This window comes from Cetorhinus maximus, chromosome 29 (assembly GCF_964194155.1).
Source record: "Cetorhinus maximus chromosome 29, sCetMax3.hap1.1, whole genome shotgun sequence".
NCBI lineage: Eukaryota > Metazoa > Chordata > Chondrichthyes > Lamniformes > Cetorhinidae > Cetorhinus > Cetorhinus maximus.
In genome coordinates, this window is record NC_135907.1 from 11514330 (window position 1) to 11528739 (window position 14410).

The window sequence follows — 14410 nt, forward strand, 5'->3', positions numbered from 1 at the left end:
TAACTTGTGCTGTGGATAAAGGGGAACCAGTAGATGTACTGTATTTCGATTTCCAGAAGGCATTTGCTAAGCTGCCACATCAAAGGTTATTGCAGAAAATAAAAGGTCATGGTGTAGGGGGTAACATATTGGCATGGATAGAAGATTGGCTGGCTAACAGGAAACAGAGTTGGCATAAATGGATCTTTTTCTGGTTGGCAGGATGTTACGGCTGGTGTGCCACAGGGATCAATGTTGAGGCCTCAATGTTTTACAGTTTATATAAATGACTTAGACAAAGGACCGAAGAAATGGCTGCTAAATTTGCTGATGACACAAAGATTGGTAGGAGAGTAAATTGTGATGAATATATAAGGAGGCTACAAAGTGATATAGATAGGTTAAATGAGTGGGCAAAGATCTGTCAAATGGAGTATAATGTGGGCAAATGTGAAATCATTCATTTTGGCAGGAAGAATAAAAAAGCTCATTATCTAAATGGTGAGAGATTTCAGAGCTCTGAGATTCAGAGGGATCTGGGTGTCCTAGTGCATGAATCACTACAGGTACAGCAGGTAATTAGGAAAACTATTAGAATGTTATCATTTATTGCGAGGGGAATCGATTACAAAAGTAGGGGTGTTATGTTTCAGTTGTACAGGGCACTGGTGAGACCACATCTGGAGTACAGTGTACAGTATTGGTCCCCTTAGTTAAGGAAAGATGTAAATGCGTTAAAAGCAGTCCAGAGAAGGTTTAATAGGCTAATACCAGGAATGGGGCAGGTTGTCTTACAAGGAAAGGCTGAACAGGTTAGGCTTGTACCCACTGGGATTTAGAAAAGTAAGAGGCGATTTAATTGAAAGCTTTAAGAATCTAAGGGGTCTTGACAGGGTGGATATGGAGAGGGTGTTTCCTCTTGTGAGAGGGTCTAGAACTAGGGGTCACTGTTTAAAAGTAAGGGGTCGCTCATTTGAGACAGAGATAAGGAGAATTTCTTTCTCAGAGGGCTGAGTGTCTTTGGAACTCTCTTCCTCAAAAGGCAGTGGAAGCAGAGTCTTTGAATATTTTTAAGGCTGAGGTAGACAGATTTTTGATTAACATGGGGGTGACAGGTTATCAGGAGTAGGTGGGAATGTGGGGTTGAGGTTACAATCAGATCAGCCATGATCTTATTGAATGGCGGAGCAGGCTTGAGGGGCCAAGTGGCCTACTCTTGCTCTTTTTTTTATTCATTCATGGGATGTGGGCTTTGCTGGCTGGGCCAGCATTTATTGCCCATCCCTAGTTGTCCCTGAGAAGGTGGTGGTGAGCTGCCTTTTTGAACCACTGCAGTGCATATGGTGCAGGCACATCAACAGTGCTGCTAGGGAGGGAGTTCCAGGATTTCACCCAGCGACAGGAAAGGAATGGCGCTATATTTCCAGGTCAGGATGGTGAGTGACTTGGAGGGAAACTTCCAGGTGGTGCTGTTCCCAATTATCTGGTGCCTTTGTCCTTCTAGATGGTAGCGGTCATGGGTTTGGAAGGTGCTGTCTAAGGAGCCTTGGTGAATTCCTGCAGTGCATCTTGTAGATGGTACACACTGCTGCCACTGTGCGTCGGTGGTGGAGGGAGTGAACATTTGTGGATGAGGTGCCAATCAAGTGGGCTGTGATGCTGGGGATTTCCAGAGGAGGCCGAGATGAATCATCTAATCGGCAACTTGTCCTCAACAGTGTCAAGCTGTGTGGGAGCTGCACTCATCCAGGCAAGTGAGGAATATTCCATCACACTCCTGACTTGTGCCTTGTAGATGGTGGACAGGCTTTGGGGAGTAAGGAGATGAGTTATTCGTCGTAAGATCCCTAGCCTCTGACCTTCTCTTGTAGCCAGAATATTTATATGGCTAGTCCAGTTCAGTTTCTGGTCAATGGTAACCCCTAGGATAGTGGGGTTTGAGTGATGGTAATGCCATTGAATGTCAAGGGGTGATGGTTAGATTCTCTCTTGTTGGAGATGGTCATTGCCTGGCACTTGTGTGGCGTAAATGTTACTTGCCACTTGTCAATCCAAGCCTGGATATTGTCCAGGTCTTGCTGCATTTGAACATGGACTGCTTCAGTACCTGAGGAATCGCATATGGAGCTGAGCATTGTGCAATCATCAGCGAACATCCCCACTTCTGACCTTATGATGGAAGGAAGGTCATTGATGAAGCAGCTGAAGATGGTTGGGCCTAGGACACTACCCTGAGGAACTCCTGTAGTGATGTCCTGGAGCTGAGATGACTGACATCCAGCAACCCCAACCATCTTGCTTTGTGCTCGGTATGACTCCAACCAGCAGAGAGTTTTCCCCCTGATTCCCATTGACTTCAGTTTTGCTAGGGCTCCCTGATGCTACACTCTGTTAAATGCTGCCTTGATGTCAAGGGCAGTCACTCCCACCTCTTTTGTCCATGTTTGAACCAAGGCTGTAATGAAGTCAAGAGCTGAGTGGCCCTGGCAGAACCCAAACTGGGCGTCAGTGAGCAGGTTATTGCTGAGCAAGTGCCACTTTATTGCTGGAATACTGTCAGGGCCCATAGCCTTTGCATTATCCAGTGCCTTCAACTGTTTCTTGATATCACATGGAGTGAATCGAATTGGCTGAAGACTGACACCTGTGATGCTGGGGACCTCCGGAGAAGGTCAAGATGGATCATCCACTCAGCACTCTGGCTGAAGATGGTTGCAAATGCTTCAGCCTCGTCTTTTGCCCCTTCATTGAGGATGGAGACACTTGTAGAGTCTCCTCCTCTGGTTAGTTGTTTAATTGTCTTCCAAGGAGGAGGCTGAGATGAATCATCCACTCGGCACTTCTGGCTGTAGATTGTCTGGCTCCTAATTCGTTTGTTCGCATGTTAATATGTGATATCAAACTTTTTTTTATTCTTTCATGGGATATGGCCATCACTGGCAAGGTCAATATTTGTTGCCCATCCCTAACTGCCCTGCAGAAGGTGGTGATGAGTGGCCTTCTTAAACCATCACAGTCCATCTAGTGAAGATACACCTACAGTGCTGTTAGGTGGCAGTTCCAGGAATTTGATCCAGTAATAGTGGAGGAACAGCGATATAGTTCCAAGTCAGGAAGGTGTGTGGCTTGGAGGGGAGCTTGCAGGTAGTCGCATTTCCATTTGTCTGTTTGCCTTGTCCTTCTCGGTGATAGAAGTCATGGGTTTGGAAGGCGCTGTCAAAGAAGCCTTAGTGAGCTGCTGTTGTGCCATCTAGTATATAGTGCATACTGCTGCCATGGTGCATCAATCGTGGAGGAGCTTTACTACAGCTCCTTGATACCACACTCGGTCAAATCCTGCCTTGATGTCAAGGGCAGTAACTCTCATCGCCCCTCTTGGGGTCAGTTCTTCTGTCCACATTTGAAGTCAGCCACCGAGAAATGGAGCATCAGTGAGCAGGTTATTGCTGTGCAAATGCCGCTTGATAGCACTGTTGACAATACCTTCCATCACTTTGATGATAACGAAGAAGAGGGGTGGGGTGGCAAATGGCCGGATTGGATTTGTTCTGCTTTTCGATAGCAGGACATACCTGAGCAATTTTCTACATTGTCAGGTGGATGCTATAGCTGTACTGGAGCAGCGCGGCTAGTTCTGGAGCAGAGGTCTTCAGTACTATTGCCGGGATGTGGTCAGGGTCCATAGCCTTTGCTGTATCCAGTGCCTTCAGTCGTTGCTTGATAACATGTGGAGTGAATCAAATTGGCTGAAGGCTGGCACCTGTGATGCTGGGGACCTCCGGAGAAGGTCAAGATGGATCATCCACTCAGCACTCTGGCTGAAGATGATTGCAAATGCTTCAGCCTCGTCTTTTGCCCCTTCATTGAGGATGGAGACACTTGCAGAGTCTCCTCCTCTGGTTAGTTGTTTAATTGTCTTCCACTATTCATGAATGGGTGTGGCAGGACTGAAGAGATTTGATCTCTATTGACACATTCTGTTGTCGTGGAAACTTAATATATTCATGTTGATATTACACGGGTTGAATATATTTATTACTGAAAGCACACAGCACTATCACATCCATTACTGATATTACGTTGCATTAACACCTTAATTACTGACATCAGACAGTGCTAACGACCGGAATTTTCTAGACCCCCGCCAGCAGCGGGGCTGGTGAGCCATTGACATCTCCATTCACATCGGCGGGACCGGAAGGTTCTGTCGGCATGAGGGGCTGGAAAATTCTGGCCAACATTTCCATTTCTGATATTACATAGCATTGTCACCTTCATCACCGATATCACAGTGCTAACATGTTCACTACAGACATTACACAGTGTTAAAAAGTTCATTACTGAATCATAGAACTTAGCTGATTACTGATTTGAGGGTGTTAACATGTTAATTACTGATACCCCATATTATAACATTCATCACTGATATCACACAGTGCATTAGCAGATTCATCACAGTGTGCAACCAAGGTCACTTTTCCACAAGAAAGCATGTCATAAGGGGGAGTTGTGTCCTGACCTGTAATTTTTACATTAAAAAATTATTGGCTGCCTTGAACCTAACAGGCCCAAAAATCCTCTTTCTACTCACCACTTTCTCTACTTACCTCCTGCTCGTTGCTTCCTGCCACCACCCTTCTCGCTCCCTTCCACTCTCCACTTCCCTCTCCCGACTCTCTCGTTCCCTTTCTTCCAATCTCCACCACTCTCGCCACCTCATTCATTCCATCCTGCTTGTTGTCCCTTTCCCAACCCTCTCATTGCTTCCCCCTCTCACCTTCCCTCTCCTGAGCTCTCGCTCATTGTGGCACTTGCAGTGGGTGGTGTTCCCATGCGTCTGCTGCCCTTATCCTTCTAAGTGGTAGAGGTCACGGGTTTGGAAGGTGCTGGCAAAGGAGCCTTGGTGAGTTGCTGCAGTGCATCTTGTAGATGGCACACACTGCTGCCATTATGCACCAACACGGGAGGGAATAAATGTTTAAGGTGGTGGATGGGGTGCCAATCAAGCTGGCTGCATTTCTCTGGATACTATTGAGTTTCTTGACTGTTGTTGGAGCCACACTTATCCAGGCAAGTGCAGAGTATTCCATTACACTCCTGACTTGAGCTTTGTAGATGGTTGTCAGACTTTGAAGAGCCAGGAGGTGAGTTACTTGCCACAGGATTTCCAGGCTCTGGTCTGGTCTTGTAGCTACATTATTTATATGGCTGGTCTAGTTCAATTTCTGGTCAATGGTGACCCCTAGGATGCTGCTGACATCATAAGTGCTTAAATTTGAATTTCTTTTTACGTTTCAAGTTGCTTCATTTGCAACTGAATCCTGGCTAACTCAACCTGTGTCTTATCTGGATTACATTTTCCTTCCCCAAGGTTCAAACGCTGAGCCAACACCTCAACTATTTCTGACTTCTTAGCACCTAATTTTAAGTCTATTTGCAACTTTCCTGCTGTTGTGTCTTCAAATTAACCTTTGTAAATTGTTGCAAAGTGCTCAACGACAAGTCCTCTCTTTTGAGGAAAGCTTCAGTAATATATGTAGCCATTTTAACTTTTCAGCAAAAGCCGTTTAAGTTCTAGCCAAACCCAGCGCACTACCTTAGCCTGTGTATTTGAAATCCTGCATAGTCCCCCAATTTGTTACAATTCCCTTCAAGACCAATAACTTTTAAAACTTCCAATTGATAAATGGAAGGATGACACCACAGGATTTCACATTTTAAGGCTTTTACTGTAACAAGCAGAACTAAAAGCACCATAGACTAAACACTATTGTTGTAGGCAACTCATAAGTTAAATTATAGAACACAACATTCCCCTTTAGTTTTAACACAGCCGAAAAATGAACTTCAGAAGTATACTTTACACTGCCCCTTAAGTAATCATTCGATTTTTCTAGAGCCAGTCCAAAGTGATTCTTAGCTCCCAAGGATTTACTTCTGTTCCTTTCCTTTTCCAGCCTGGAAACTTATAACCCCAGAACTGTTTTTTTTTTATGATGAGCGATTTTCCTGGTGATTCTCCCTCTAGTGCAAGCTAGACAAATCTTCCAGTTTCGTTTCAAATCCTCATGACTTTGGTCTTTTCAACTGGAGTGAAAACTCCCAGCCCCATTCCTGCATGACGAACCACAGAAACTTTCTGCCTCTAGCTGCTCCCTCTCTCCCAGATCCTGGCAGACTGCCTGTGCCTGTGAGTATCAGGGATATCTTAGAAATCCTTCCCCTCTCAAAGCCCACCTCCATGGCAACGTGAATCACATAGACCCTGTATCCAGGTAGAAATACTGATTAGGTCTCCATGAGACCCCAGCTCTCCTTTATCTTGGAATTAACAGTTTAAACCATAACTGTTTACAACCCGACATTCTCAACAGCTTCCTGGGACTTTGGAGACTAGCAGCCTAACCACTGTAAACACAAATGCTGCTGCTATTGTTTCCAATTGTGAACACCTTACACTGTCTTTCCAGCAAAGAACCCAAGTCTCCCTTTAATCTGTGACGGTCACGTCACCCAAGCTTGTCGTTAGGCAGACTTCAGAGCAGATCACATGACCCCTTTCATTTTTTCATCTTCCTAAATTGTGTTATTCCTAAATGCTGTGATATCAGTGATGGATATGTCAACAATGTGAAACATCAGTAATGAAATTGATAAAACTGTGTGATATTAGTAATAAGTGTAATGATACAGTTTGATAAAATGAATGCGTTTTAATGAAAGTAGCAAGTGACATCAATAATGTCAATGAACAGTCCCTAAATATAACAATCTCACTTTTGTACCAACATATCCATTAATGATCTCATGGAGTGTTAACACAGTCAATACTGAAATTATACAGTGTTAACACATACATTACCAATATCATACAACGTTAACATATTCGCTACAGATAACCCACAGTGCTAACACATTCATTACAGAGGACGCAGCATCAACAGGTTCTGATATCATGCCATGTCAAAATGTTCATTATTGATATCACTTACTACTTTCATTAAAACGCATTCATGACATCAAACTGTATTATTACACTTATTACTAATATCACACAGTTTTATCAATTTCATTGCTGATGTCTCACATTGTTAACATATTCATCACTGATATCACAGCATTAACACATTATTTGCTGACATCACACAGCATCAGTAAACTACTTAAAGCTATCAACAACACATGCATTACTGACATCGCACAGCATTAACACATTCATCCGTGTATCCCACGTCATTAACATATCCATTGCTGATATCACACATTAACACCTTCAGCACTGGTATCACACAGTGATGATACATGCATTATTGATATCATACTGTGTTACATATTCATTACTGAGACCTCACGTTAACACATTCGGTAATGATCTCGCACACCGTTCGCACATTCATCATTGATATCACTCAGTGTAAACACATTCATCACTGATATCATTCCATGTTAACACATTCATTAGGGATGATAATGCATATTTACTGATATCACAAGAACTGCCACCAGGATAGGGGTAGAGAGTGCACCCTAGGCTCCATTGGTAAAGACCTCTGATCTATCCCAGTTTCTCACCTCCCATTCCCCACATCAACTGCATTGCTGCCTCACTCAATCTCATTCTGCTCACCGCAGATCCCTAGCCTGGTCATTACACAGATGATAGGATGGCAACGGGTTAAATTCTCTCTTACCGTCCCCAAATAACTGCAGGATGGCAAGGTCCACTGGGCGTTTCCAGCCGCTGCTCTTCTGGATGGCGATTCCATAGCCAGTGGTTGCGAATACCTTGCCACTGCCGATCGTCACAAGTTTGCAGCCTTCGTCTCTCCCAGCCATGTAGTTCAGCACAGCTGCATCATAAATAAAAGCATCCAATTTCCTGCAGGGTGAATGACAGGGGTCAGAGTTCAAGTTCCTGTTGACCATAACCACCCTGAACATCAGAAAGAAAGAGATTCTGCAATTTTTAACCGGACCTCTCCTCAGAGAGATCACAAAGCCCTCCAGCAGGGGATGAGTTTGTGGTGTGGCCAAAAACAGCGCTCCTTCTGCGCACAGCAGCATCCCACAAATGGCAAGGAGGCAAATGATCAGTTTCAGCTGCTTCTGGTGGTGCTTGCGGAGGAAGCAACGTTGGCCAAGACACCAGGAGAGCTCCTTCACTGCCTCAGGGTCTTAGCCTCGCAGCAAGAAGTGATACCTCAGTTTGGAGCCTGCCCCGAAGGGTAGCGCCACTGACAATGCAGCCTAGATCAGGCATATTCAAAATGGGAACCAAAACAAAAATAGCTGGTAAAACTCAGCAGGTCTGACAGCATCTGCGGAGAGGAACACAGTTGACATCAACTGTATTCCTCTCCGCAGATGCTGTCAGGCCTGCTGAGTTTTTCCAGCTATTTTTGTTTTTGTTTCAGGTTTCCAGCATCCGCAGTATTTCGCTTTTATATTCAAAATGGGGCCTACAAGGAGAGCCCTCGGACTTCCTGAGGTCAGGTTTCTGTGGTTTTTTTTTTAACTTATGAACACATCGGACGGGGTTTCCTGGTCCCATCGATAGTCAATGGTTGGGCCACCGGGTCTCCTGTGCCGGGTCCCACCACAATGGGGCCAGAAAATCCCAGTCACCATTCCTGTTGTGGTAGACGAATAAAACATGTTTGCTGCAGCCATACACTGGGTTTCCTTCGGCAAGACCTTTGAGGAGGTTCAGATAGTCAGAAATAAAAACAGAAAGTGATGGGAACCTCAGCAGCAGCTTTGGAGAGGGAAACAGAGCCGGGGCGTTTCGAGTCCAACATGAGTCGCAACTGGGTTCCGAAGAAGAGTCACATTGGCCTCGAAACGTTAGCCCTGTTTATCTCTCCACAGGCGCTGCCAGACCGGCTGAGTCCTTCCAGCACTCTCTGATTTTATTTCAGGTCTCCAGCACCTTCAGGGTTGGGCTTCTGTTTCAGATAGTCAGAGCCTCCAGGAGTCAGAGCCAACAGGTGGATGTGACCCCTGTGTGTGTACTAATATATAAGGTCGGGGTCGGGGAGGGGAGGGGGAGGGGGAGGGGGAGGAGGGGAGGGGAGGGGGAGGAGGGGAGGGGGAGAAGGGGAGGGGGAGAAGGGGAGGGGGAGAAGGGGAGGAAGCCCCTTTATAGAAAAGATTGAAAACCATCAACTGTGGGTTCAAGTGCTAAAGTGAGGCCTACACTCTCGATCTTCTTAACAAGGCCAAAGGGTTACTCATCAAGTCAAACCTACACCGTGGGGCATGATGTGCAGACAGTGACACAGCTAGTAATAGCTATGGTAGCATAGTAGCTATGTTACTAGCCTGATAATCCAGGATCCTGGACTAACAATCTGGAGATGTGACTTCAAATCCCACTGTACCAGTTGGGGAATTTAAGTTCAGTTAAATAAAACGTTGATAGTCAGTAATGGTGAGTATGAGGCTATGGTGAAAACCCAACTGGTTTCACTCATGTCCTTTAGGGAAGGAAAGCTGTCATCCTTACTTGGTCTGTACTATACATGCCTTTGAAACGGCCTAGAAAACCACTGTTAACCACCACTGCCTCAAGGGCAATTAGAGATAAGCAATAAATGCCAGTGGTGCCCATATTCCTCAAATGAATGAAAAGAAGCATATTTTGTATAAGGTGCACATTGCTCTTTAAAACTCAAATTCAAATCCATACCTGCGAGGCTCTTGGCCATTTTGTTCAGCTTGAACACATTACAGGCTTCAGTCACTCCTCTTATTTCTAATTGTTTTCAGCATTACCTGGGCTTAAAGGGTTAAATTACGAGGCCCAGTTGCATAAACGTGGCTGGTAATTCCCCTGCGTTTAGGAGGGGTCAACTAATCAAGGTGTTTAAAACGATAAAGGAGCTCGATAGGGAGAAACTATTTCCTCTGCTAGGGCAAAGTGGGTATAGAACCAAAGAAAAGTTAAGGCACAGAAAGAGGCCATTCAGCCCATCATGTCTGCGCCGGCTGAAAAAGAAAGGTATAACCTTAAAATTAGTGCTAAACCATTGAAGTTATGGACTCAAATCTCTGAAGTGGGGCTTGAACCCATGATCCTGTAGACTCAGGGTCCAGGAGCTCACACTAAATTGACCATTATAGCTCTTCTCTCTGATATCAAGGACAAGCCTTGCTGCTGTTGGACTGCCTCTCAGGTCTGGATAGGAGAACTGGATTAAAATCTGTACCCAAGTGATCATAATGCCCCCTTTAACTGTCCATTTGTGAGAACACTTTAACTGCAAACAGAACAAGCAGCACAAACAGAAAATTAAATTCCAGTTGGTTGGAAAAGCCTGTTATATTTATCCAACCAGCTTAGGATTTTCCTGTGGGATAAGAATATAACACAAAGGAACCGACAGTTTTGTAATGATGATGCTCTTCCCAGGACAAAACTCAGCACATGTCGGAGCGGCTTGTGACGTAGCACTGACCCCACCGAAAAGTCCCATCAGGAATTCAATTGCACAGGATTCTTACCCTGCCTTCAGGCTTATTAATGCATCCAGCACCGACTTCTGGTTGTACTTAGTCATGTAGCTGTGCATTTCAAAGTAATTGTTCCGGATGTTTCTCTCTGTGCTTCCATTGGGAACGGTCCCAAACCGGAAAGGAGGAGAAAAATCATTTGGTCTTTGAAACTGCGGAGAGAAAAAGGCAAACTGACACTGGCCGAGAGTCAGGGATATTCGTAAAACGCACACATGGTGTCTCACACACACACGCACACAGGTTACATCAGTGTATGGTCATGTGATTTGATTCGTAATCCATAGGCCTGGACGAATATTCTACCTGCACAGTTTAAATAAGAAACCAGTATCTTTAAGTGTAACCATGAGGCTGGCAAATTGTCACAAAAATCCAATTCATTTACTCATATCTTTAAGCTTCTATCTGTAACTGGTCTGCCCTATACGTGGCTCCAGTCCCACACTGGCATGGTTGGCTCTTAACTGCTTCCTGAAGTGACCTGAAAAGCCAGAGAAGTGAAATAAAAAGAGGGAGTGCTGGAAAAACTCAGCGGGTCTGGCAACCTCTGTGGAGAGAGAAACAGAGTTCATGGGCTGAATCTTCGGCTCAACGAGCAGGGGCGGGGCCCACTCGCCGAGACGTAAAATAACTTGGGGTGACGTTGGGCGTGTGTCCTGATGTCACCGCGTGTCATTTAGATTTTCAGTTTGGCTGCGCGCCCACTGAACTGTCAAAGGCCTGTTAAGGCCATTAATTAACTAATTGACCCTATTGAGAAAGCTGCCCGTCCAACCTTAAGGTTGGCGGGCAGGCGAAGAGCCCAGGCGGCCTTCACATTTTTCATGAAACCTCATCCACGGGAAGGGATGAGATTTCATGAAGGGTTTATAAATTAAATAAATGTTTTTGTTAAAGTTCATTGACATGTCCCAGCTCATGTGACACTGTCACATGAGGGGAAATGTCTTAAATTTTTTTTTTCTTTATTAAAATTTTTAAAACTTAAAACTTATCTCCCTGAGGCAGCTCTGTGCCTCAGGAAGATTTCTGCGCTCTTTCGCGCGCACGCACACCCGACTCAGGGAACACCTCCACGCCCACACAGCGCTTCCGGGTGCACGTCACTCTGGGCGGGCCTTAATTGGTCCGCCCATGTAAAATGGCGGCTCGGGCCCAATCAATTGGGTCCGCACCTGTCCGTGCCCGTCCCTGCACAACCCCCCCAACCCAACAGGGGGGAAATTCTCTCCAATGTTTTGAGCCCAATATGACTCTTCTGCCCAATAACACGTATTTTAGTAGCATCTTTAACATCACAAAATGTCCTAAGGCACTTCACAAGAGCATTATTCAACAAAGTTTTACACCTAAAATATTAGGGCCAATTACCAAAAGCTTGGTCAAAGAGATGGGTTTGAAGAAGCCTCTTAAAAGGAGGAAAGAAAGGAAGAGAGGCAGAGAGGTTTAAGGAGGAAATTCCAGAGCTTAGGGTCCAGGTAGCTAAAGGCATGGCCACCAATGTTGGAGCAACTAAAGTCTGGATGCACAAGATCTCAAAGTAGGAGCATAATAGATATCTTGGGAAGTTGGAGGAGATGAGAGAGATAAGGATGGGTGAGGCCCAGGAGCGACTCGAAAACAAGCATGCAAATTTTAAAATTGAGAAGTTTCTTCGGCAGAAACCATTAGTTCAGTGAGCAAAGAATAACAAAGCTGCAGCAGTTCACAAAGAAGGCCCACCTCGGCCTTCTCAGGGAAAATAGGGATGTGCGCCCAATGCCAGCCTTGCCAGGAAGACAGAATGCCAGCAGAAGAAATAAAATAAGCACATGGGAAGGAATCTGAACTTAACCCATCTGTCAAAGTTACTAGAGAGTAATATGGAGCCTGGTGTAAAACCAGCGTTCATCCCAATCTCGTGGGTTTCTAACACTGCAAGTTCAGTTGCAATTATTCCAATGGTGCCTTCCCCACTCACTCTTGTGTTTCACTCACAAGGGCACACAGCCAGCCAGCCCATTGCCCAAACTCTGATAGTTCCTGTCCACATTCCTTATCTCTGCTTCTTTATTCTTTCATGGGATGTGAGTGTCACTGACGAGGCCAGCATTTGTTGCCATCCCGAATTGCTCTTGAACTGAGTAGCTTGCTCGGCCATTATCGAAGAACAGTTAAGAGTCAACCACATTACTGTGGCCCTGGATACACATGTAGGTCAGACCAGGTAAAGGTGGCAGATTTCCTTCCCTAAAGTGCATTAGTGAACCAGATGGGTTTTTATGACAACAGTAGCTTCAATTCCAGATTTCACTAATTGAATTTAAATTCCAAGAGCTGCTATGATAAGATTTGAACCAGTGCCATCAAAGCATTAGCCCAAGTCTCTGAATTATTAGTCCAGTGGCATGACCACGAGGCCACCATCTCCACACTGAAAATCAATTGCACAGAAGGTGATTGAATTGGACCAAGTCCATGTACCAAAATCACATTAAAAAATGAATGCCATATGATGATAATTATCATGTGCAAATAATAATCAATTTATCAGGTAGAATTCTGAAGGAAGACTAGTTTTCCAATGTAGAATCAGCAATACCATATGAAATGTTCACTCAGCCATTCTAACGCATATGGTCATGGTTGGGGCTGGCTGGAACCTTACCTTCTTATCACTGAGGCCTGATACTTGGTCCACATATTCCTCTTGGATCATGAATGCAGCGAGGTTGGCTGTGTAACTGGCCAGGAAGATCACAGCGAAGAAGGCCCAGACTGACACCATAATCTTGCTCGTCGTTCCCTTCGGGTTCTGGACTGGCACCGAGTTATTGAAAACAAGGCCCCAGAGCAGCCAGATGGCTTTCCCAATGGTGAAAGAAGGCCCTCCCGGTTCTGCGCACAAGGTAGAGGGAAGTAAAATGGTTTCAAGGCTGCGGTAAGAGCTTTTTATCTGCCTGAGCCTCACCCCACCCACCCGACGGTCTCACAAGGGTACAGGTTCATTAATGTTAGAAGCCATTTTGGCTCCTCGCCCAGTATCACATTGTTGATGTACAATTCAATCCAAGCCTGATCAGACCCTCATCCAACACGTATTGCAGCAGTGGCCAGGAGTATGTGCTTGCATTAAGGGGAATCATCGTTCATCCGCTAAGCTGAAACCAGTTGGCAGGCCAGGGACTAGATTTTGACGAACGGCCGGCCAGTTAGGGTGCTCCAAGTACCTCAATGGCCCTGGGTTCATGAGGGGAAAGGTGCCTGGGAGTGTGTTACAGACCTAAATTTAACCAAGAAGCTGAGGGTGTTTGTAAATAGAATAACAGATAACCAGGAGTGAGCTGCATGAGAGGAGGCAGACACAAGTCAGTTACAGCCTGGAATATAACCCAGGGGTTCGGGTTGATTATATAAAGAATAGCAGATACCCAGGATTGAGTTGGGGCTGGAATGTAATCAAGGGGTTGGGTGGATTATATATAGAATAACAGATAACCAAAAGTGTGGTACAGGCTGGAACAACAGTGTCATAATCCCTGTAGAGACCCATTATGCTTACAAAAGAATTCGACCTTCCCGTTAATAGCCGAAAGGGATGACAAGATTTCATGTTTTAAAAATGTTACTGTAACAAATGACTAAAAAACACTATTGACTAAATCCTATTTTCTTTTTAAAGGCAGCTTATACTTTAAACTGCTGAATGTTCCCCTTTTATATTTGTCACACATCGCATTCTCCATTGAATTACACTCCTTACAGCAAACAATACACAACTGCTCCTAGCTTCCAATGGGCTCCTGTATCCCCAACTGGCTGAGTTGTAACTTTGAGTGGCCGTCTCCAAGCACTTTCCTCAGTTTTTGGAAAGTTTCTTAAATCCACCGCCAGTAGTAAAGCCTGTTCCAATGTTCCTTCTTTCCCCAACCACGCC

At 45.0% G+C, this 14410-nt stretch overlaps 1 protein-coding gene across 1 annotated transcript in view; it reads right to left on the reverse strand.

Moving 5' to 3' along the window:
• LOC144669328 (glutamate receptor ionotropic, NMDA 2B-like) overlaps positions 1 to 14410 on the reverse strand; it is a 264087-nt gene that overhangs the window by 46041 nt on the left and 203636 nt on the right. Inside the window, exons 8-10 of the mRNA XM_078531691.1 lie at positions 13142 to 13371; positions 10483 to 10643; positions 7671 to 7858 (exon numbers count right to left, since the gene is read on the reverse strand). Coding sequence (XP_078387817.1) covers positions 7671 to 7858; positions 10483 to 10643; positions 13142 to 13371 — 579 coding nt within the window. The remainder of the gene's footprint in view (positions 1 to 7670; positions 7859 to 10482; positions 10644 to 13141; positions 13372 to 14410) is intronic.